We start from the raw sequence: 20,958 nt of genomic DNA, 5'->3' as shown, positions 1-20,958 counted from the left end.
TCTTTTATTATACATGTGCATAAATGTAAACAATGTTATTAAAAACCTCTCTCCAAAAAGTACATTGAGATGACTGTGTATAGCAGAATCAGGTATTTAGGTGAAATCTTTCTTACCAAAGTGCAAAAAACAAACAAAACAAAAAAACGCTCATTTCGCCTCCATGTCAGACTTCCATCGTGTTCCACGGCGCACCGTGTCCTGAAGCCGCCCCGAATTTTGACTGGCACCACTTTAAATGTGTCAGTCTGAGATCAATTTGTCAAGTCAGCTAAAGGAAACCAGAAAAAATCCGGAAATATAAAAGGCTCCCTTTCAAGTTAAGAAAATTCACCTAATGCCCTAAGACGAGTTATGTAAGACCAAAGGTGTCCGTGTGGTACTACTATATGTAAGAAACATATATGATACTGAATGAAGAACTGCAAATGCACGACTAGAGTGACTTGAACCATGACCACTGATTCCAAAGCTCTTACATGATTGCATTGTGTTTATTTATTTTTCTCACAGGAATACATCCTGTACATGAATAAATACAAATGCATATAGAAATGTATAGTTTATAAACCTCTCGCAGCAAAATACTATGAACATTTTGTTGCTCATTGCACAAAACAGAAAACAGAACTTAATTGATCCGTCTACATGGCTTTTATTGTGAAAGGCTGTGACAGGATAATGTGTTTGAAACTATCAAACTTGACTGGGGTGTCTGCAGACAGGGGACAGCCTCAGTCAGACAGGTGGAGGAAAGGAGACGTCGCTACTCGGCTGAGGTGCACACACCGCATATCGAACTTGGATCAGGAGGAACCGGGCCGGACTGCGGAGGACATAGTTGGGATCCTCCTGCAGCTGCTGGATGGCGCATGGAGGCACGCTCCGGCTCGGTTCTCCATCCTAATCACCACGCACATGCTTGAACACTTCGGCGAGGATGCGAGGAGGAGAAGGAGGAGGCATGTAGTTGCAATGGATTAATGAACGAGGACCACATGGACTTGTTCGGGTTTTTTTTTTTTTTGACATCTTGAGTGCTTTCTAGTCAAGCGGGGCCATGGAGAACCAAGGCGCCGAGTTGCAGAATTATGAAGACGTGCAGAGAAGCGGGTACCTCCGCAAGCACAAATCAATGCACCGGCGCTTCTTCGTTCTGAGGACGGCCTCGGAGCGTGGTCCCGCTCGCTTGGAGTATTACGAGAACGAGAAGAAATTCCGCAGCAAATCTCCCCTGCCCAAGAAGGTGCTGAACCTGGAGACGTGCTTCAACATCAACAAGCGGGCGGATTCTAAGAACAAGCACCTGATCGTGCTCTACACCCGCAGCGAGAGCTTTGCAATCGCCGCGGACAGCGAGGAGGTCCAAAACGAGTGGTACCAAGCCATGCTGGACCTCCAGTGCAATTGTAAGATGGCAAAAGTCGAATAATTGATGTTGCTCTCTGCTGTGTGTCTCCGCATCGGGCCCATCCTGCCTTAGGCTGTTTTTGCTCCCCATCTGCCCGCATGGGGCCATTGGATGCACTCCATTTCATTTTATTACCCATGTTCTTCAAATTTAGCTCCTTATCTTCTATAGATGAATTAAACGCCTGTAATTATTTGAATGGGAAAATAATCCAAATCAATTGGATCCAAGTGGACTGATGCGTTTTAAGGGGTGGCATTTGCAGTTTGTGCAATTTTGGGGATTCACATGTACAAGCAGCTTTTTTTTTTTTTTCCCCCGAGCTAGCAAGATATAACACGTAGTAATATTCCAAATAGGGTGCAGCCTTATTTTTGCATGGCGCAGAGGGCATATAGCAACGGGATGCATCATATAGCGCTAGCCTATCGCGGAGCACTCCCGCTCCAGCCCGTGTTGTTGTTTTTCTGCACAGCCCCGAGAGCCCGCCCGCCTCTAATAACCTACATTTGTGCAGAAGGCGGCATCGCCGTGCATCCATGCTCTTGCTGCGTGGCTGCATGTGAGAAAGAAAAAAAATGAGGGGGGGGGGGGGGACGTCTTTCTGTGCGTGTCTCCTCGTGTTGTTTACGTTCATGTTCCACTGCTTGGAGCCTACCACAACCCCTCCTTCCCCCCCTCACTGTGCACCCACTGACGGGCTTTCCCAGCTCTGCATGCACTATACATGAATGCTGTGAGACGACTGCTGGATGCTAGGGTCCTATTTTGTTCAAAATTCAGTCATGTCTCAGAGCTTTATAGTTAAGCCTTTGTGGGATTCATCTGTTTCATCTGCTTGAATTTATGGATGTCTGCATATTCCTTTCAATTAACCAATACTGAGGCTTGCAGTGTTTTTTTTTTCTTTCTCTGACACATATTTAATGACTTTCACAATGCAGTTGTCCATAGAAAGTCTGAATTGTTTTTGCCAGGTACAGTAACCACCCCATATTTGTGTTTAGATGGGTGCGGCTTGGTGGTTGAGGACCACTGCTGTAGAGCATTAAGTGAAGCCTCAGTGGGATCAATAGACATCATCTCATTCAAGTCCCCCACTCCCCCAAAAAATCCTACTATTTTTAGTGCTATCTATATTTATTTCCATTCACCTTTGGGCAAAGGGTTCCTCTTGTTCATTCATGCCCTTTCTCTTTATTTACAGGTAAATCTCCTGAAGACTATGGCAGTAGTGGAGAGTGTAGTTCTCCATCTCCAATTCCAACTTTCAAGGAAGTTTGGCAGGTTAAAGTTTGGCCAAAAGGTCTTGGACATGCCAGGAACTTAGTAGGCATCTACCGCCTGTGCCTAACTGACAAGACAGTCAACTTTGTCAAACTCAACTCTGATGTGGCCGCTGTCGTGCTGCAGCTGATGAATGTTCGCAGATGTGGCCACTCAGAGAACTTTTTCTTCATTGAGGTGGGTCGATCGGCCATAACCGGACCCGGGGAATTTTGGATGCAAGTGGATGATTCTGTGGTGGCTCAGAACATGCACGAGACATTGCTGGAAGCCATGAAAGCGCTCAGCGAAGAGTTCCGTCAACGCAGTAAATCTCAGTCTGTGGGGACCTCGTGTGGCGGCGGAACCGCTTCAAACCCCATCAGTGTTCCGAGTCGTCGACATCATCCAAATCTGCCGCCCAGTCAGGTGGGATTCACCAGACGAGCCCGCACGGAGACACCGGGTGGTAGCAGTACCAGCACCTCGCCGACATCACGCCATGGATTTCCACGGGCCCGAACGGCAAGCATTGGGGCCAGGTCGGAAGAGAGTGGAGCGAGTACCAGATCAACGTGGGCTAGCTCCAGCCCGAGTCTTAACGGATCCTGCTCAACTACACCAACACTCAGGCCCAAGCCCACCAGGGCCCCCACCCCTGCAAAGATTACACTCAGCCTTGCGCGCTACACGCCTAACCCGGCTCCCTCTCCTGCTCCCAGTCTCTCCTCCAGCTCTGGTCACGGCTCAGAGTGTGGTCTAGTGGGCGCGGCAGTGGGAGGTATGACAGTGTGCTCCTATCCCCGCGTGTCTCAGAGAGTTTCCGTTTCAGGTTCACCGAGCGACTACGGCTCCTCTGACGAATATGGTTCCAGTCCTGGTGAACACTCACTGCTCACGCCCAGTATGGCTGCCCATCACGGGCACGGAGAAGGGCCCTCAAGCTACATAGTCATGGGTCAGCGAGAGGGCCTACTTGGTTCCCATCATCGCTCTAAAGGCAGGCGCATTCTTCGGCGCTCATCCAGTCGGGATTCTGAGGTCGAACGAAGACTACTGAGTAAGAGAGCTTCTCTACCTTCGGCCACACACGAACGACTAGCCCCGCATCGAAAAGATGATGACGAGGACGAGGAAGAATATGCCATAATGTCACAGAGTGCTAACAGAGAAGGCTCTGGCAGCTTGGCAGTGGGGTGTAGGCGAGGTGATGTGGCAGGGGAGAACAGAAAGAGATTTGACAAAAGGAGGGAAGCAAACGCCAGAGCTCCTTCCGATAGCGGTTACATGTCAATGCTGCCCGGAGTCACGTCTCCAGCTGCAGACGACGAATACATGGCCATGACGCCAAACAACAGTGTGTCACCGCCTCAGCGCATGCGGCAGCCCAGCTCCGAAGGCTACATGGTCATGTCCCCGAATAGTAGCGTCTCCACAGAGTTACACGGACTGGGTATGTGGGATAGCAGGGGGAGCACGGAGAGCCGGGTTGCCAGTGACTACATGAACGTCTCACCCGTCAGTAGCCGCTCTGCCTGTAGCACACCACCGTCCCACCCTGAACAGCACCAACTCCAACCAAAAATGTTTAATTCCTACTTCTCTCTGCCCCGAGCTTATCAGCATACTCTCTATAGTCGTTTTGAGGAGGATCTAAACAAAGGCGAGTGCAAAAAAGACAGTAGTGATAGTGCTGGAATGAGTGGGGGAGCGGGGTACAACAAGAGAAACAAAATGGGAGTGGGACACACTGGAGGCTTCCAACTCTCCATGTCTTCCTCTTCTTTCTCCTCAAGCTCAGCCAGTAGTGAAAGTTTGGAGGACAAGTCCATATCAGCGGGCAAAGGGTTAAGTTTGTACAAGAGCGCAGGAACATGCACCAAAGATAGTCGTCATGTTCAGAAACGGGGATCGAGCTGCAAGAGCCCAAAGCAACAAAGGAGGGGCCGCCCGCTCAGTCTGTCTTCAGACATTGCAAAAGCAAACACTTTGCCTCGGGTGAAAGAGAATCTTCCCCCGATGGCGGCTCACAACAACGGTGAGTACGTCAGTATTGTTTTTAAAGAAGACAATAAGTATAACGGAGGAAGATGTGCAGGGTCAGATCGAGCGCAACCCGTCTTACGTGGAACCCTGCGGCCCTCAAACCAGCCCCTTGGTGTTCCTGATAACGCTGCTAACCTTCCTCGCAGCTTCTCTGCACCATTGTCCACGTCTGCTGAGTATGTCAGCATGGATGTAGGGAAGTCATCAACGCCGCTAAGGTCAACAATCAGCCCCCCGCAGGGCCCACCGGCTGTTGCGCCCAAGGGCCGACTTGAACATGGCGCACTATCTCCTCTGGCAGCAGATGGAAACTCTGTTTATCGATCCAAAGGAAAGATAGCAGGAGACGCCCTTAATTCGTTCATTGACAAGAACAGTCCAGATAGCAATCTTTCAGCGAGACCTGCCACCCATTCAGGTCCACCTGTACCCATGGGGGACGAGACAGGGTTGGGATTTTCTCCCGTCAAGACTTTCCAGTCTCCTGAGCATGGCAGCGGACATATCCGAGCTGAAGCTCAGGGTCGGCGGGGCCACCACTCAGAGACCTATAACTCCCCTCCCTCTGCACCTCGACACCCATCCTCCGCCACCAACATTTTCTCAGAGAGCGGCCAGCCGGTGAGCCACCGACACACTTTGGACTGCTCGCTGTGGGAAAGCGGCCAGGCAGCTAGTTTGTCTGACACGCCACCTCCGCAAGCCTCTGCTGAACAAGGCCTTAACTATATTGACCTTGACTTGGCCATTAAGGAGAGCCCTCAAGCTGGAGCTGAGCGTTCCTCTGCCGCCCTCAATATTGGCGCAGGCGCTATGGGCAGTGGCGCCGGCTCTAGCCTCAATACTTACGCCAGTATTGACTTCTACAAGTCAGAGGAACTGAGAGCACACCAACTTGGCAGACATGATGATCAAGGTAAGGGTTCATTGGGCCACAGGTTCATTTAGAGTTTTCATGATGATCATGTTTAGGTTCAAAAACATTTGGAGTTTGACTATTTGTCTTGCAGCATGATGCAAACTGCAGACCAAACTTGCGTGTGGCTCTCAGTCAGCTGTGCCCATTAGTGTGCCTCGTCTCTAAGCTGCGGGTTGTCTGCAAGGTCTCTTATTATGACAAGTGGTTGTCGAGTGAGAGCGCAGCCAATTGATGTGTCTGCTGCTGGTAATGAGCCCTTCACATAAACGGTGATAGACAGAGGGGAACACGGGCCAGGTATTTGCCATTGCGTGTGGGCGAGCTGTCGACCGCACCGGTTCACACGGCAAACTCCAGGTCTCCCATCGTGCCATGCATGGCTCAAAGTCATGTAATGGTTCATGGTTTTGATGGATTGGCTACTGTACTGAAGCACATTAGAGATGAGTGTCTCTTTCACGTCAAGAAATTTACATGAACGATTCAACGAGATTCCATATATAAGGGAGGCATCATATATTTTACAATAGCGTTGCTCTGTTATGTTCTTATCTTATTGTGGCTACATTTATAATTGCTTTGGGAGTGCTCTGCGTCACTCCTTCTCATGCGGCTTAATAAGTTATCCAAAATGCATTGCAGTTCTACCACCACCGCACAAGTGTAATAATAAGCATTTTAAATGAATCTCTTTCCATCAGTTAAAGTGAAACATTATTAGCTTAGGAAATACAGAGACTGGCTCTACTGTAAAATGTGCAGGAGCATCTTTGGAGGAGTGCACATTACGCTATAGAAAACAGGGAACATCAAATATTCATCAGGAACATGCCATTTCTGCGTCTTATGTATTCAATTGACATTTGCATAATTGATTCCTCTAATGCAAACGTGTGATCATAACACTGTAATTGCCCACCTATTGCAACTGGGGACAGCGTGCATATGCATTTAACATGAATTGCGAGGGAAGCTCTTATAATATTCTGTCAATAGCCCCCCATACATTTTCCCACTGCGACTGTTGATTGCATGCGCTGCTTCTGCTAGTAGTACATGCCGCTAGCTACATGTTGTATGTACGGGAGACGGCATGCACAATAATAAGCGCTCGCATAATGCTGCTAATTCCTCTTAACACTTCCAAGTGAAATGTTTAATGGACATTGATTTCAGATGTTTATCAACAATGTTTCAATTAGTATACTATTTTTGATCAGAGTTGCTTCGAGAGCAAAGTGTTCTTCTGCAGAATATTTAAAGAAATGTAAATGTTGATTCAGTGTCGACCTCATTGACCCTCTCTTTTATTAAATTTACTTAGATCAATAAGTATGCAAGACAACATCTGTCACCTTTTCCAGGGCTTACGAACACCATGGCCTGAATGAATATTAACCTTTACCAGACTTGTTTTTCTGTGTTTGAATATAGCACAAGATTGTAAGGATGGGCGGGCGCGCCTGTGTCACTGAATCACAGCTGTTGTTTTTGTACATACTCGTAGTTGGCTGATCTGATTTGTGCGGAATTTTTTAATTTTCCCACAATAAATTATGGAAATTGAATTCTTTAAAGGTCAAACTGCCGTATGCCTTTTATAATTGCACAGACATTTTTATCAAACTGCGGCAGAGATTGTGATGTATGCCGGATGCCCAAATGTGTCACTGGGTGCCATTTAAGCCGTGCCCCCCAAAAATCAGTAAAACTAAAATGGTAAAAAAAAAAAATAGGGATTACATTTTATTCTTGAAATATTTGCTTTTCTACAACCACTAGGGAATCGTAACGGTTGATGTTGAAAAAAGCAATGGATTAATTGATTTGTTTTAGACATTTTATTCACAAAATAGTTGCTTTTCTACAACCACTAGGGAATCTTAACGGTTGATGTTGAAAAAAGAAATCGAGTTGTGCTCTTAAACATTGTTTTTCTTGAGTTGCACACCATCATTTTCCTCTCAGGAAAGAAAGGAGTAAGCGGTCAGCCCGAGTCAAATTGACGTATGGGCACTTTTATCCGTAAGTGTCCCCTGAGGTACAAACTGGTTTCTTTATGAGGCTATTCTTTAATAAAGAGAGGGTCGATTAGTCTCAGTGGATCACTTTGGGGCACATTCATGGCCACCGCAAGCTGATTATTGCTACGCTCATTTGTTTCCTTGATAGCATGGAGCTGATGCAATTGCATAATATTAACACGTGCGCCACTGCGTATGAGGCCCTTATCATTAAAATCATTACAGAAAGATATCACGCATCATGTGGTGTTTACACGACCAGCCACAGATTAAATGTTCTAAACAACTACGACCTTTCGTACAGTACATAACCTGACGGACCTAATCGACTATAATAATAAATAAGAATCAATCAATTGTTTCCAAAAAGGCCCATCTTAAACTCTTGCCGGTGTTTGATTGTTTTCCTCCAGATTGTTGATGTGTGCCGAAGTCTACGATGGGAGCGGCGCGATGCCCAACAGTTGCCACAACACAACTACGCGTCGAGTCCAAAATACTGGAACTCTGGGAAACCAGTTCTCATCTGTCTGCCATGTTCTGACAACCAAACATGTGCCAAACAAACACACACACACACGCACGCACACGCACGCACACGCACACAGACGGGGTAATCTGTTTGTATGCCTTGCTCTGATCAGCTAATGTGAACTTGATAAATGATTATGTTTGATTATGTGGGTTCACAGGTTGGCTTTATGTCCATTTGACACGATTAAAGTACTATGACAATCGGGCAAAGCCATAAAGTCGGTAAAAATGTCACACGTTTGGTTTGATTGCCTCCAAGATTGACATCATTGTGATTGGTTGCTGAGCAAATGTAATGAAATGTGATCATTCAAGGCTCAGTAGTGACATCCATTTAGTTTATGGAGTCTGATTGCAGCTTCATGTCCCAAAAGGCTTTTTTTTTTTCCTTCCTTTGTTTATGTTCTGAAAACGTGTCAACAAAAGATGTCTTTTACACAATTATACACAACGTCATATTTGACAATATAATACATACAGGTGCCATTAAAGCCATAATGTTTCTTCAGTACCTTTCTTTAGCTGTATAAACAACAAAAACCTTTTCACAAAAAAGACATCAGACGATTCTTCAGATTTGAACACAATTTTCCGTCACTATCGGCAAACAACATATCTGAGCTTTCTGCAGTTTTATGGATTTATATTGTTTAAGTAATCGGTACTCATATTATTTTCAGGACAGCAAAGATTGGCAGTGGCAAGAAGCTGTCACGCACAATTCCACCTGAAGCTTACGCAACCTTGGATGTGATTAAATGAACCATCGCCTGTCATGTTTCCACTATAAGATGCATTATTGCCAGTTGCCAAGGCTTTTTGTGCCGCATGCATCCTGGTACAAACGACGCATAACAATTGGCAAATTTGCATAACGTTCTTCTGCAGCATTGTTGGTCAGTATAACAGAAACAACCTCACACAATGGGAATTCTACACTGGTGCAAAAGTTGCCTTTAGGTCCCTCCCAGACAAGGAAGTGTGGACATTATTTTTCGGCAACAGTTCTTTTTTTTTTTCATTCAATATTCTATCTTTATATCGTATTCATGGTTCATGCTACAGTATACATGCAAACAGCATTTAAAACACCGCAGCTTGTTTTTTCTCAGTGGCATAACAGTTTACTTGACACAAATATAATAGGACACGTTATTTAAGATATACACTATACATACAGTATTTTGATGAATACTATTTAGCCTAGATATCTATATATACTCTTTTATAAAGTGCCTCTTTTTTGATTGTAGCTGTTTTACACAGGTAATCTTAAAATGGGTTGTGAAAATACAAGAAAAAAAAGATTAAACACATTGATATCAGTAAATAATTTTTAAAATGGCCTTACTGTTTATCTGAAACGTGAAAATATTTTATTTTATTTTATTTTAGAGGGACAGAGGGTGCCTAACAGTTAAGCCACTATGTCAGCATTCCCTCGCTCTTGTTTGACTTTGCCAACAAAGTGAAGCGAAAAAAATAATAATCATGATGATAATAATCCAGAACAGGGGCTGCTATTTCATCCTAAATAATGTTACCAAACAATATGAGGATTCTAAATTGTATACACTTTATTCTTGAAACCTGTTTTAATGACTTTCTGCATTGTTTTTACCTGACAGCTTTCATTCTCTTGTATATATAATACTAACAAGGCAGGCTCATATTAGACTGCAAAGGAAATGTAGGAATTGATTTAGGCTTGTGGTGTATTTTGAACCTCAAAGCAAACATGAGTGGAGGTCATTTGAACTCTTCAGAGCAGCTAAGTGTTTACCTGGGCTAGAACACGACGAACACGCTCATGTGTGTTGTTTTTCTATATTTGGATGTGGATTCAGTCCCTAAATTGTGTGACAAGTGTTCCTTTCTGTCTTTACTCTTATCCAAGACCTGGTTCAGTCCTCTCCTAAACCACTATTTGTATTATTTATATTGGTTATACTGCTGTCGAATTGCCAAATTGCCAAATAATCAAAAATACAATCTGACAACAAGAGCATTTGCAAACAAATCAGATTTCAAATGCATTTTTCTTTCCTTGAAGTGCTTTGGGGCCAAAACATGATTTTAATTTTTCAATGAAACATTTTTAAAGAGTGTTTAGATCATGTGAGTTTCTGACTGTTTGAATACCATACCCAGAGCCATTGAAGTCTGGTTTGGTCCAGTTGCAACCCAAATCAAACAAACAATGTACAAAAAAAAGAAAAAAAAAGAAAGAAAAAACTTGGAATATACTGTATGGTTGAAAACAAACATCAGTACCAGAGGCTTCAGTAACAATGGTGACCAAACTCAGCATGTTTCTGGTTATGTGTATACAGGGTACAAGGAAAGAAGGCTTTCTTCGTGTATTTTTCCCACATTTAGAATCATATTCAAATCATAAGGCTCCTGAAAAAAATCATTATTCTAAAGATGAATATTATGAAAACCATGGCCACATGTTGAGTTAGAATAAATGAATGAATGAATGAATATATGCCTACTGGAAGCCACACACAAAAAAGTGACAAATGATGTGGAGAAGTTGTGTTGCAGAGATATATTTTTCTAAACATTCACCATCTTGACTTCTTCGTCTTTTGACACTTTCTTTTGTCATTTCCAGATAAGAGATCCATCCATTCACCAACCAGTGAACATGAAAAACTACACATCCCTGTGCTAATACATAGATCAAATAAATGAGACTAAAAATAACTCATCCAAATGAAAATGAAACTTCTCAAGAGGAGTAAAAATCCATCACATTTTTTTAAGATCACAAAACCTGGTATTTGAACAGGGGTGTGCACATTTTTACATTCACTTTGGTACACATTTAGAATGGATGTCTCTTTGTCGTCGGCTTTCAAACAATCCCATTCAATTATTGACCAGGTGCTTTTGAGTTACCTGTTGTCTGAATCCAAATAGCCCGCCACTGCCAGTAGTTTGTGCTTCAGAACAACAATTTACTGCCTGACGCTTACAGTATAAATTCAACTAATTAGTTGGTCCTTTATAATCTATTTGTTATTCCTTCAGTGCTACTTTCCTAATTAGGGATTACGGAGCCTATCTGACTGGACTTCATAATCTTGAGACCGTGCAGACAAAACAGTTGGTAGTTAAACCCCTCACAGTCTAAGAGCACTACAGGAGGAAAATATCGATAAACGCTCTTCAATGGATGACTGCTTCTGAGTGAAGGACCAGACTCTAAGTGTGGGAAATGATACTGTTTGTACAATCAAGATTAGCATCTGTAATTACAACTGAAAGAGCATTCTATGTATTTTAAAGTTATCTACTTTGATATTGATGTACAAAGACTGAACATGAACTCTGTAAAATATCATGTGCATAGAGGAGTTCACTGATGGGTGTTGGGGTGGGACAGTTGGGGTGCGTGGGTGGGGTTCATTCAATTCATGACAAATTGTTTCCAAACAGAATATTGACAATAATTCTTTGTGATGTAGACAACCTCAAATGTTGTTTTTATATATATATAAAAAGGAAAAGTGGGGGAAAAGGACATTTGTGAGTATTTTTTATTGACCATGTGTTGAAAGTCAATGTTGCACCATTTACATTTAGCAAATCCAGAGTATTGTGAGGAAACTCTGGACAGACTTTTTAAGGCATTAGCCAGACTTTATGTTTTTAATCCCAGACTCCGCTGGCCGAACAGATGGTATTTTGGCAAGATCATTGCATGGCAAAGTTGCCTTTTACTCCATGTTTGTCAAATAGGGCTGGACAAAATTTACTGTGAAATTAACACACACCAAAAACAATTACACATGTGAATACAACATATACTTTTTCAGAAACATCCTCAGTGCTAATGCTAACTGTGAATAGGAAATCTCATGGTAGGAAATTAGCATTGTGTTCAGGGAGCGATATTCCCTCAACTAATGAATGTTTATACACAAACTCTGGTAACACATACAGACGGTTAATAAATCGATAACCGTATATTTCTCCTAATATGTGAAATGGTTTTACTTTCAATTGCAACTTTCTTCTTGTACACTTTTTATCTCTACAAATGATGCCCCACACTGCCCCTAAGAAGACAATTTAAAAAAAAAATGCTATTTCAATGTAGTTTTTGTTTTACTTATTAATTTCCTGGTTTCTATTTTGTGTTATGTGACCAGGTGGTTTGTTAAAGTCGTACAAAATCAAGCAGCTCACCTTCAAACTTTCAAGGAGATTGAATCATAAAGAAATCCATCTAACGGTTGTGTACACATCATTAACAAATCCATCTGTCACATCGATAGTTTTAGTGACATGACACCTGCACATTGACCCCATGCAGGAACATTGCTCGGATTGTTTGTATTGTGGCCCTCGTTGTACTCGTGATTATTGCAGCTGAATGCCGTGTTTGCACATTTTATGGGAAATGTGTCCAGGTGACCTTTGCTCTATTTTGTTCTTGTATAATAGACGTGGGGTGGCGTCAATTCTCAAACACTGCTACAGCAAAACATTGGGCAGAATATATAGACCGTTTGCATCGGGCTTAACACTTACATTTATTGAGTTTATTTTTTTTATTGAATACTCACCTCTGAATCATTGAACATTGAACTCAATATTCACTAATGTTTTACAAAATAAACAGCAGAGGACGCTCTAATACCTTGTATCACCTGCCCTGACATTAAACCGGAAGTTTTCACATGCATGAATTTCGCGCATTGCGGATCACTCTCACGTTTTTTTTTTTTTTTTTTTTTTTTTTAAAGTAAACCATATTAATCATTTTTGTTTCATCGAGCACGACGTAACGTCAAATCTGAACGACTCTCAAACAAACTTCGCTTTTATAATCGAGAATGGCTGAAAATTGGACGGGAAAAGAGTTACGTACATGGAAGTGGAGCAGAGAAAGACCTCTTCAAATCTTGTCATCAGATATGCTCTGCAACATCGTTCATCATTATTCTGAGCCGCAGCCCCTTTATCGTTGCCCATTCATCCATCCATCCATCCATCCATTAACACCACACCTTGGGAGGAAGATGTTGCAAAAAAGATAACATTTGATGTAATCATGCGTGCTCTGCTAGTGTACCACAACATGCTCTAAGTTAGCTCCGCTTAGCAAGCCTCTTGGTGGATGTCAGCACTGAGGTCACACTCGGTGTGAAAGCGCACGCAAAGGTAAGTCAAATTAACTAGGTATTTATTTGTTACAACGTCGCTTGTTACAGAAAACATCCACTGCAATCTAATTTAGAACCTTAAGGCCTGTTAGAGATATAAACAAAAGGGGGGGGGGGGGCACGCGTTTCCTTATTAAATCCCATAACGTGCAAAGTTGTCCATGTAAACATTTCTATTAAATGTGTTAAAACATGCCCAGCGTCGAGACATCAACCCCCACCCCACCGCTGGTAACCTTCATATGTAACGGGCCAGCAACAATAAAAGGTACTCCAGTAATAACCTTGCGATAAGGGTTGCGTTGCAAAGCTGGAAATAACTCTTTCTCCACATTGAGTATCAGTATTGTCAATCAATTGTAGAGCATTATTGATTGATCGATTTTGCCAGACATAGGCGGCCGAAATGAGTTTCTTCTGCAGGGTGTCAGGGCTCTTTAACTAGTGAAGTAATTTGTTTTCTACAATTTATTGAAATGCTTCCATTATATGGTTATCAGGTGCCTGACAGAAAGAGAAACCTCTTCTAACAATTTTGGACACAATGGCACCTCACGCCGTGGTTCAGGCCATCATCGACCTCTCGGCTGGAGCGATAGGTAACCTGACTCACTTTTTGCCCCCCTCCCAAAATTATGAAAACAAATTACAGTACAGTGCAGTATCCATTACTGTACTCTGTGTTCCCTGTGCCTCAACTGCAGACTGTGGCCACTTACAGGTGAATGTGAGCAAACATTGATACCTCTTTATAGTGGGCCCAAATGGCCATAGACATCTGTCTGAGTCTTTTTCTGGCTCATTTGTCTCTGCCGTGCCTTCGGCTCACTTCTCTTGAGTCTTAAAAGTATACATTATAAATATACCCTGTCTCGTGTATTTTAATTATTCACTTTACGAGACAATCTTTGGGGAAAAGATGCATTTTCTATTTTGGGATTATTTCACTCCTAAAAAGGAGATGAAGTGGCGTATTTAGTGTTTGTTGGCCCATGTTGGTTTGGACCATGTCGTCTTCTCCCAGGTGGGGCCGCATGTGTCTTCAGTGGACAACCTCTGGACACAGCCAAGGTCAAGATGCAGACCTTTCCCACACTGTACAGGGGCTTCATCCACTGCATCATGTCTACATACAAACAAGTTGGCATCCGGGGTCTCTACCAGGGAACCTCGCCGGCTCTGATGGCTAACATTGCTGAGAACTCTGTGCTCTTCATGAGCTACGGCTTCTGCCAGCAGGTTATCCGCTTCACGGCAGGACTGCACAGTGATGCCGTGCTGAGGTAGGGCAAAGTCTGTAGCTGGATGAATACACGGAAGATTTCTGTGTATGTGCCTTTTATCCTCGCTAGTGACATGCAGAAAGCGTGTGCCGGCTCCGTGGCGTCCATCTTCTCTTCACTGGTCCTCTGCCCTACGGAGCTCGTCAAGTGCCGTCTGCAAGCTATGTACGAAATGGAGGCATCGGGCAAGATTGCAAGGAGTCAGAAGTAAGTGGTACCAAAAGGTCTTTCTGTTCTAATAGATGCCTTCAATATGGCTTGCCACTGCAGTCCCTTCCTTGACCACAAGGAAAATGACTAGTTAAATTGAGTTATCTATATTTTGTGATTCCGAATGGTTATGACCTCAAAAGGGAACTGTGAATCCGTCAATTTGTTGTGACCACGAAACCGGTGGGACCACTGTAGAATTACTTGGAAGTTGCTGAGGTGTTCTCGGATGCCCAGGGGAAAGTCATGCTAACAAATTTTAAGTTATATAGGCAAATGTGTACCTAATGTGAACGAGCTGGCTACCAGAAAACAACTTGTAATGATTTCGTAATTCCTGACTACTTTCTCAACATTTCAATTACTAGGTGATTCTGTATTTTGATTTGCAGTCCACTTCAAACTGGTGTGGCATTAAATAACCTCTTTTTTTTTTTTTTTTTATAAAAATTGTCCTTTCCAACTTTCTTAGGTGGAAAATGCATTAAAGTGTGTGTAAATCAAGTTTTCTAATCCATAGCTTTGCATCCTGTTTGCAGCTCGGTGTGGTCCGTAGTGAAATCGATCATGAAGAACGAAGGCCCACAGGGCTTCTTCCAGGGCCTGACCACAACCATTGCCAGAGAGGTTCCTGGCTACTTCTGCTTCTTTGGTGCCTACGAGTTATGCCGCAGTGCCTTTGCAGACTACATGAAGTGTGAAAAAGATGACATTGGTGAGTGAGCGGCTGCCGCAGTGCATTCTGGGAGATCATCATGAAATCCTAACTCTTGTGCTGTGTTTGCGTCTTACTGTCGCGCAGGCGTGGCTCCGATCGTTTTCAGCGGGGGTTTCGGAGGGGCGTGTCTGTGGCTAGTGGTCTACCCCATGGATTGCGTCAAGTCTCGCATCCAGGTCATGTCCATGACGGGCAAGCAGGGGGGCTTTTTCAAAACCTTTATGACCATCGCACGAACCGAAGGTAGTACATTTAATCTTCATCTAGTCTTTATCATCCTCATGGGTTGAAATCATCTTGGTTCCTTCTGTTGTATTTCTTGCTTGTAGGTATTAGAGCACTGTACTCCGGGCTCACTCCCACCATGGTCCGCACCTTTCCTGCTAACGGAGCACTTTTCCTGGGCTATGAGGTTAGCCGCAAGATCATGATGAAGCAGTTTGATGACTGAGTTGCACATTTTTAAATAAGTTAGGAAGGTGCAGCGGGCAAGACCTCAATCAAACTCTGTGATGAGGAAATCATGTTTGCTGGTCTAGTTCATCTCCATTACTTTTGAATTTAAACATTGTGTTTACTTGTTTCAAATCACAATGTTAATTTATTTTTAGAGCTAACAGTTGTTTGTTTCCTTTACTGCCAATATTTCTGAGACAGCTATTCGACGTGGTCTTGTCCACAACACATTCTCGCCTACCTCAGTGTTGTGAAATGCACAAAAAATATACAGAATTATTTTAAGCCTTTCTAAGCAACATATATACACACACACAAGAAAATAAACAAAACACTCAATTTTAAGGCATGATGGTTTTTGAGGCTTCAAACAGACCAAATCTGTTCTGGGGTCTAATGAGGACACAGAGTTGATCTAACTTTTAGTACAAGAAAATTCAATAGATGATTCACATGTTTTTAGAAATTGAGTTATTTATATCCTAGTTTTTCATTGATATTCTTTTTGACGGAGTAGTTCGAAACTAAGACTGGTGTCTTGGATTTCAATAATAGTTTTGCCAAACCAAATTAATTGAACTCAACTTAAAAACACTCCACGTTTTGCCTTTCATTATTTTGTTTCTATTGCTACCGATGTGGTATTCGCACTCCGTGGACAGCGTTGTGCCACGAGCAATCTCACATCCATGTTAAGAAAGATCTTTTATTAAGAAAATGCCAACATTGGAACTCATATTGCTCTATTTAACTACTTTGATATTGTAGTTTAATATCCATATTAAACTTTTCACTGAAAGTTTGTTTTCCTGTATTTTATTTTACTGTGAACCATAATTCATATTCTAGTCATAGGAAATATAAGAGTGACAATGTGAGACTGTCTAACCCTGTTATCTGCCCCTTGTTATAATGGAAGAGTAGATAATTAAAAATACAAACAAAAAAAATAGGTCACGGATCGTGGTACACTTGACTGACTTCGATGGGGCTCTATTTCCCTGCAACCCTGAACGGGAGAAGCAGTTAAAAAAGGTTGATAATGGAAAAACAAGCATTTCACAGTACCATTTTTTAAAAACAGCAATTTAAGTTTTGTGTATAGTACATACACATGACAATGCGGTAGGCATAACATATTGCATCGTAGAGTGAATGCCATTTTCTTAATCATGAAGGAACCTTCATGATCCTAAAAATTAACAATCTGACGATGCTATATGGGAGGTAGGACGCATTAGATGAATGAATTCAAATTATAATTTCAAACAAATACAGACAATCTAGTTGTCCACAACGTTGACAAGCAAGATAGGAGTGTGAAACTGTCTAACATAGGCTTGTTATTTTGATGGGAAAATGATTTAACTTCACGATCACATCTTACCAGTTACATTCAGTTAAGCTAGAAACAAAATGTGTACAGTCGTGCCTTGAGACATCATTAGTGTTTCAATCGCCATTGCTTAGGCTTCCAAAAACATCACTATCATTGCTAATCTTTAACCCGGCTAAGTTTTCCATTAGGTGTGTCTTACATTAGCGGTACATAATTCTCTAGATTTTATCTTATGTGTAAGACAGAAAACTTTGCAAATCAGAGCAAAACATCAGTCAGGTGACAGTGTATTCACATCCTAGGATGGTGTGAGGGGTCAAACTGTCTGCATGTCTTGTTCTTGAGGTATATCCTGATACTGTAGTATGACAATGTCGTCCGCCGTCTGTGCCAAACCTCCAGTGAGAATTGAGAACAAGATGCTCTCTTCCTGACCGCCCTCCTCACAGTTAACGGCGGGCGCCTCGGTCTTCTGCTCCTCGAGCAGCAACCCCCTCAGCTCTACCTGAGTCTCTGAAGGAGTGGCCCCGGGGGACTGTTGGTTCTCTTCTGCGATTCCACGTTGCCTCTCTTGCATCAGCTGCTCCGTCAGTTCCACGCTCTCGTAACGGATCAGCTGCAGCCGAAAGAAGCCGTCATCGTGCTCCTTGTACCTGGTAGCCACGAGGGGCGGGGTCGGGTCAACGTGACATAGCATGCGTCGCCGGCTATGCATTTTCAATTCAGCTTCAACGTACCGGAACCGCGGGTGTCCTGAAGGCCATTTGAACTGGTGTTTTTTGTGCAGGTGAACCGTGAGGTTATTTCCTCTGGTGAAGCACTGATCGCACACATGGCACTTGTAGCGCGCTATAAAATTCCCCTGAACAAAAACAAATTGAGCAGGACTATCATCTGCAATAAACATTAAAAGCAATTGATCGTTTTTCATAGAATGTCCAACCATATACATTATTTCCCAGAAAATCTGGGAGGTAGAGGATCTGAAGTCAGTGAATCATGATACTGTGGGGGAACACTTTATTGCGGCTATTACCTCATGCTCCTTTTTGTGGTGATTCTTCAGCGTGCTAAGAGTGCGAGATGCGAAACTGCAGCCAGATACATTGCAGTGGTAACTCGGCTCGATGCTATGGCTGTCCAGATGTTTACGCAAATCCACCAGATTCTTACAGCTACAAATAATACCACAGAGAACCACAAGCAATTAACTATGAGATTTTAGGAAAGAGAAAGGAGCAGACAAGTACATATTTGCAGGATGTGCTACCTGTATTCACAGTATTCACAGCGATATGGCTTCTCATTGCTGTGGCGGAACTTTATATGGTTGCGCAGCGCTGAAGGTGAAGGACAAGTCATGTCACACAACGGGCACTTGTAGTGGCTCACTAGAAAAAAAAAAAAGAAGTGATTTTAACATCATAACATTCAAGACACAAAATAATTGATTATACTAATAGAATTGAAATGAGTCTGGCTTTATATTAGAAAGCAATACAAACTACTGGCTAGCTACTAACCGTGGGTCCTCATGTGGTCTCTGAGCAGTCTCTCTGTTGCAAATCGTTTTGAACAATGGGAGCACTGGAATCTTTGGCCTAGAGCAAATATAAATGAAAGCACATAAAGCAAATTATTAAGTTAAGTCCGCTAACTATTTTGCTTATGCATGTCTTGGTACTGTGTCTATATCTCACCTTCCATAGCACCTTGTCGAATGATGTGGTCAAAGTACTTTGTGTTATTGGCGTACATCCCTCCACAGCCTGGACACGCTACGACCTTCTCCTGGGTGTGGCTGCGTAGATGCTCCCGTAACTTAGAACGGCCTTTAGCAGTAGCATCACAATCTATGCAGCAATAAGAAACTCATCATAGCGTTTGTATTCAATAGGAATAAGTGCCATTTTGGAACTATGATCATAAAGTGATGACTGCGTACCCTTCCATCGGCAGCGTACAGGGAATTCACAGTCTCCTGCTGGTATGTCTATAGATAAGCTGTGAAGCTCCACATGTCTGTAGAACCACTCTGGATTCTCATAAGGTGGTTGCTTTATCATACAAAAAAGAAGTGATTGCATTTTAAAACCTTGCATTTAATTCGGATCACGGTAGACATTTTACAAACTTGCACAACATACCTCACATTCCTCCCACACGCAGGTAAAATTTTCAGGGATTTCAGGGACAATATTGCGGGTGTGGGAGCCGATGGAGCACGTGCCAATTTCTGCCTGGCCATTGAGCACCTGCTGACCCAACTGTTTCAACTTGGTATGGTAACAGTGAAAGAAGAGATGTCGCCGGAACTCTTCAGGACCCTCCACAGAAAAGAACCCGCAGTCTCTCCAAAGACAGTTTCTTTCCCCTGGTCAGAAAAGACAGGAAACATAGTCCAATGGATTATTTAAAAACAAAAGCAGTCTGAAAATAGGCCTCCACTAAACCTTAAACATTGATATAAGAATAACAAATTACATATAAAACAAAACATTGACTATACTATTCAGTTGCTTGTATTGACAGTTGGAGTTTTCGGGCTTTCTAAAGGCTTATGATGTTTTTGTTTTTTTTCAAGAGCTGATCGCGTAACTAAACCGATTCACATGACCGTGTCAGTAAATGAGTAGAGGAACGTTATACTGGCTTCAACTCACATTCTAGTTCTTCATCCCCTTCCGCCATGTTCGTAGCATCCAAGTGTACCTCCACATGCTTGCAGAATTCCTCCATTTGACTGAACGACTCCTGACAGGATGCCCACTCACATTCTAATTTCAGCGTTTTTTCCTGTAGTCGTTTATTGGGAGGCATCTTCTTGAATGGCTAGTTTCACTTAAAAAACCGTGAATCCTAGGATGGACAAAGTATTGTTTGCACATTAGGTCTAAAACATTAAGTAGTTTGGGAAACCCGTCGAAGAAACAACAACAGAGTAAGAAGTTATTCGAATTATCATTGAAATAAACAATCCTGTCTAGATTTTAGCTATTTGAGTAGCGCAAAGACGATGTCATCATTCTAGAGTTTTGACGGGCGGTGCAGCGTTTTTAAAAGTTCTATAGAAACAATGCAGCGTTTATTTACTGGTGGTAATGGTTCCGGAAGACACGCGTAAACAACCAGGCACAAATCTCACTCGTAAAATCAGTAACATTTATTTTTTATTTAAAGATTTTGATATTAACGTTAAAACATTAACACAATATATTTTAAAGATTTCTATTTGTATATCACAGTGATTTCTTGGATTGTTGGGGCTACATCTAAAACAAATGTGTGCCCCTTTGCTGGAATAATACTCCAATTAATAACCTTTTACAGCAATTGTATTTCCCACTAATAAAAAAATTGATGCATATTGTGTATGTCCATCTTTATTGTACAGTCTCCGCCAACTATATTCACAAATAATTGCCAGCATCCCATTTGAAGTTACTGGGTACATTCTAGATCACAGTAGTCCAGTGCATTTATAAAAAAATAAAATGAAAAAAAAATGAGTACATGGTGGGGAAAAGACAGAAAGTAACTTTATCCTTTTCAGTAACTTAAAACTAATGTTG

The 20,958-nt window shown here is 42.5% G+C and overlaps 3 protein-coding genes across 4 annotated transcripts; 2 read left to right on the top strand and 1 right to left on the bottom strand.

Moving 5' to 3' along the window:
* The first annotated feature begins 757 nt into the window (after positions 1–757).
* LOC147043591 (insulin receptor substrate 1-B) lies at positions 758–10,177 on the top strand. Its single transcript, XM_085935792.1, has 3 exons — positions 758–1,409; positions 2,619–5,639; positions 8,080–10,177. Exons 1-3 carry the CDS (start codon positions 1,061–1,063, stop codon positions 8,085–8,087), a joined length of 3,378 nt encoding a protein of 1,125 aa, XP_085791918.1. The 5' UTR covers positions 758–1,060; the 3' UTR covers positions 8,088–10,177.
* Positions 10,178–12,971: 2,794 nt separating this feature from the next.
* slc25a15b (solute carrier family 25 member 15b) lies at positions 12,972–16,833 on the top strand. Of its 2 annotated transcripts, XM_085936377.1 has the most exons (7): positions 12,974–13,378; positions 13,881–13,979; positions 14,405–14,663; positions 14,733–14,870; positions 15,413–15,588; positions 15,676–15,834; positions 15,921–16,833. In XM_085936377.1, the coding sequence occupies exons 2-7, from the start codon at positions 13,925–13,927 to the stop codon at positions 16,040–16,042; spliced, it is 909 nt and encodes a 302-aa protein (XP_085792503.1). In that variant the 5' UTR covers positions 12,974–13,378; positions 13,881–13,924; the 3' UTR covers positions 16,043–16,833. The 2 variants fall into 2 exon arrangements, with proteins under 2 accessions (XP_085792505.1, XP_085792503.1); XM_085936379.1 differs by lacking the exon at positions 13,881–13,979 and having other exon boundaries at positions 12,972–13,378.
* On the bottom strand, positions 16,742–20,462 carry hinfp (histone H4 transcription factor). Its single transcript, XM_085936376.1, has 9 exons — positions 20,050–20,462; positions 19,534–19,760; positions 19,332–19,443; positions 19,087–19,239; positions 18,910–18,987; positions 18,657–18,777; positions 18,423–18,561; positions 18,124–18,248; positions 16,742–18,039 (listed from the first exon to the last, which is right to left on the bottom strand). The coding sequence occupies exons 1-9, from the start codon at positions 20,204–20,206 to the stop codon at positions 17,703–17,705; spliced, it is 1,449 nt and encodes a 482-aa protein (XP_085792502.1). The 5' UTR covers positions 20,207–20,462; the 3' UTR covers positions 16,742–17,702.
* Between the last annotated feature and the right edge of the window lie 496 nt (positions 20,463–20,958).

Source organism: Syngnathus leptorhynchus, chromosome 17, assembly GCF_054491065.1.
Source record: "Syngnathus leptorhynchus isolate UIUO chromosome 17, UIUO_Slep, whole genome shotgun sequence".
In the NCBI taxonomy this organism is placed as follows: domain Eukaryota; kingdom Metazoa; phylum Chordata; class Actinopteri; order Syngnathiformes; family Syngnathidae; genus Syngnathus; species Syngnathus leptorhynchus.
The sequence above is the reverse complement of the archived record's forward strand: the minus strand, read 5'-3'. Positions and strand labels throughout refer to the sequence as shown.

Coding starts and splice junctions, on each gene's coding strand:
- LOC147043591 (XM_085935792.1), top strand. CDS start 1,061: ATGGAGAACCAAGGCGCCGAGTTGCAGAATTATGAAGACGTGCAGAGA. Junction 1,410..2,618: donor GCTGGACCTCCAGTGCAATT/GTAAGATGGCAA, acceptor CTTTATTTACAG/GTAAATCTCCTGAAGACTAT.
- slc25a15b (XM_085936377.1), top strand. CDS start 13,925: ATGGCACCTCACGCCGTGGTTCAGGCCATCATCGACCTCTCGGCTGGA. Junction 13,980..14,404: donor CCTCTCGGCTGGAGCGATAG/GTAACCTGACTC, acceptor GTCTTCTCCCAG/GTGGGGCCGCATGTGTCTTC. Junction 15,589..15,675: donor GTGTGAAAAAGATGACATTG/GTGAGTGAGCGG, acceptor ACTGTCGCGCAG/GCGTGGCTCCGATCGTTTTC.
- hinfp (XM_085936376.1), bottom strand. CDS start 20,206: ATGCCTCCCAATAAACGACTACAGGAAAAAACGCTGAAATTAGAATGT. Junction 18,778..18,909: donor AGACCACATGAGGACCCACG/GTTAGTAGCTAG, acceptor TTTTTTTTCTAG/TGAGCCACTACAAGTGCCCG. Junction 18,562..18,656: donor TGTGAATACTGTGAATACAG/GTAGCACATCCT, acceptor TATTATTTGTAG/CTGTAAGAATCTGGTGGATT.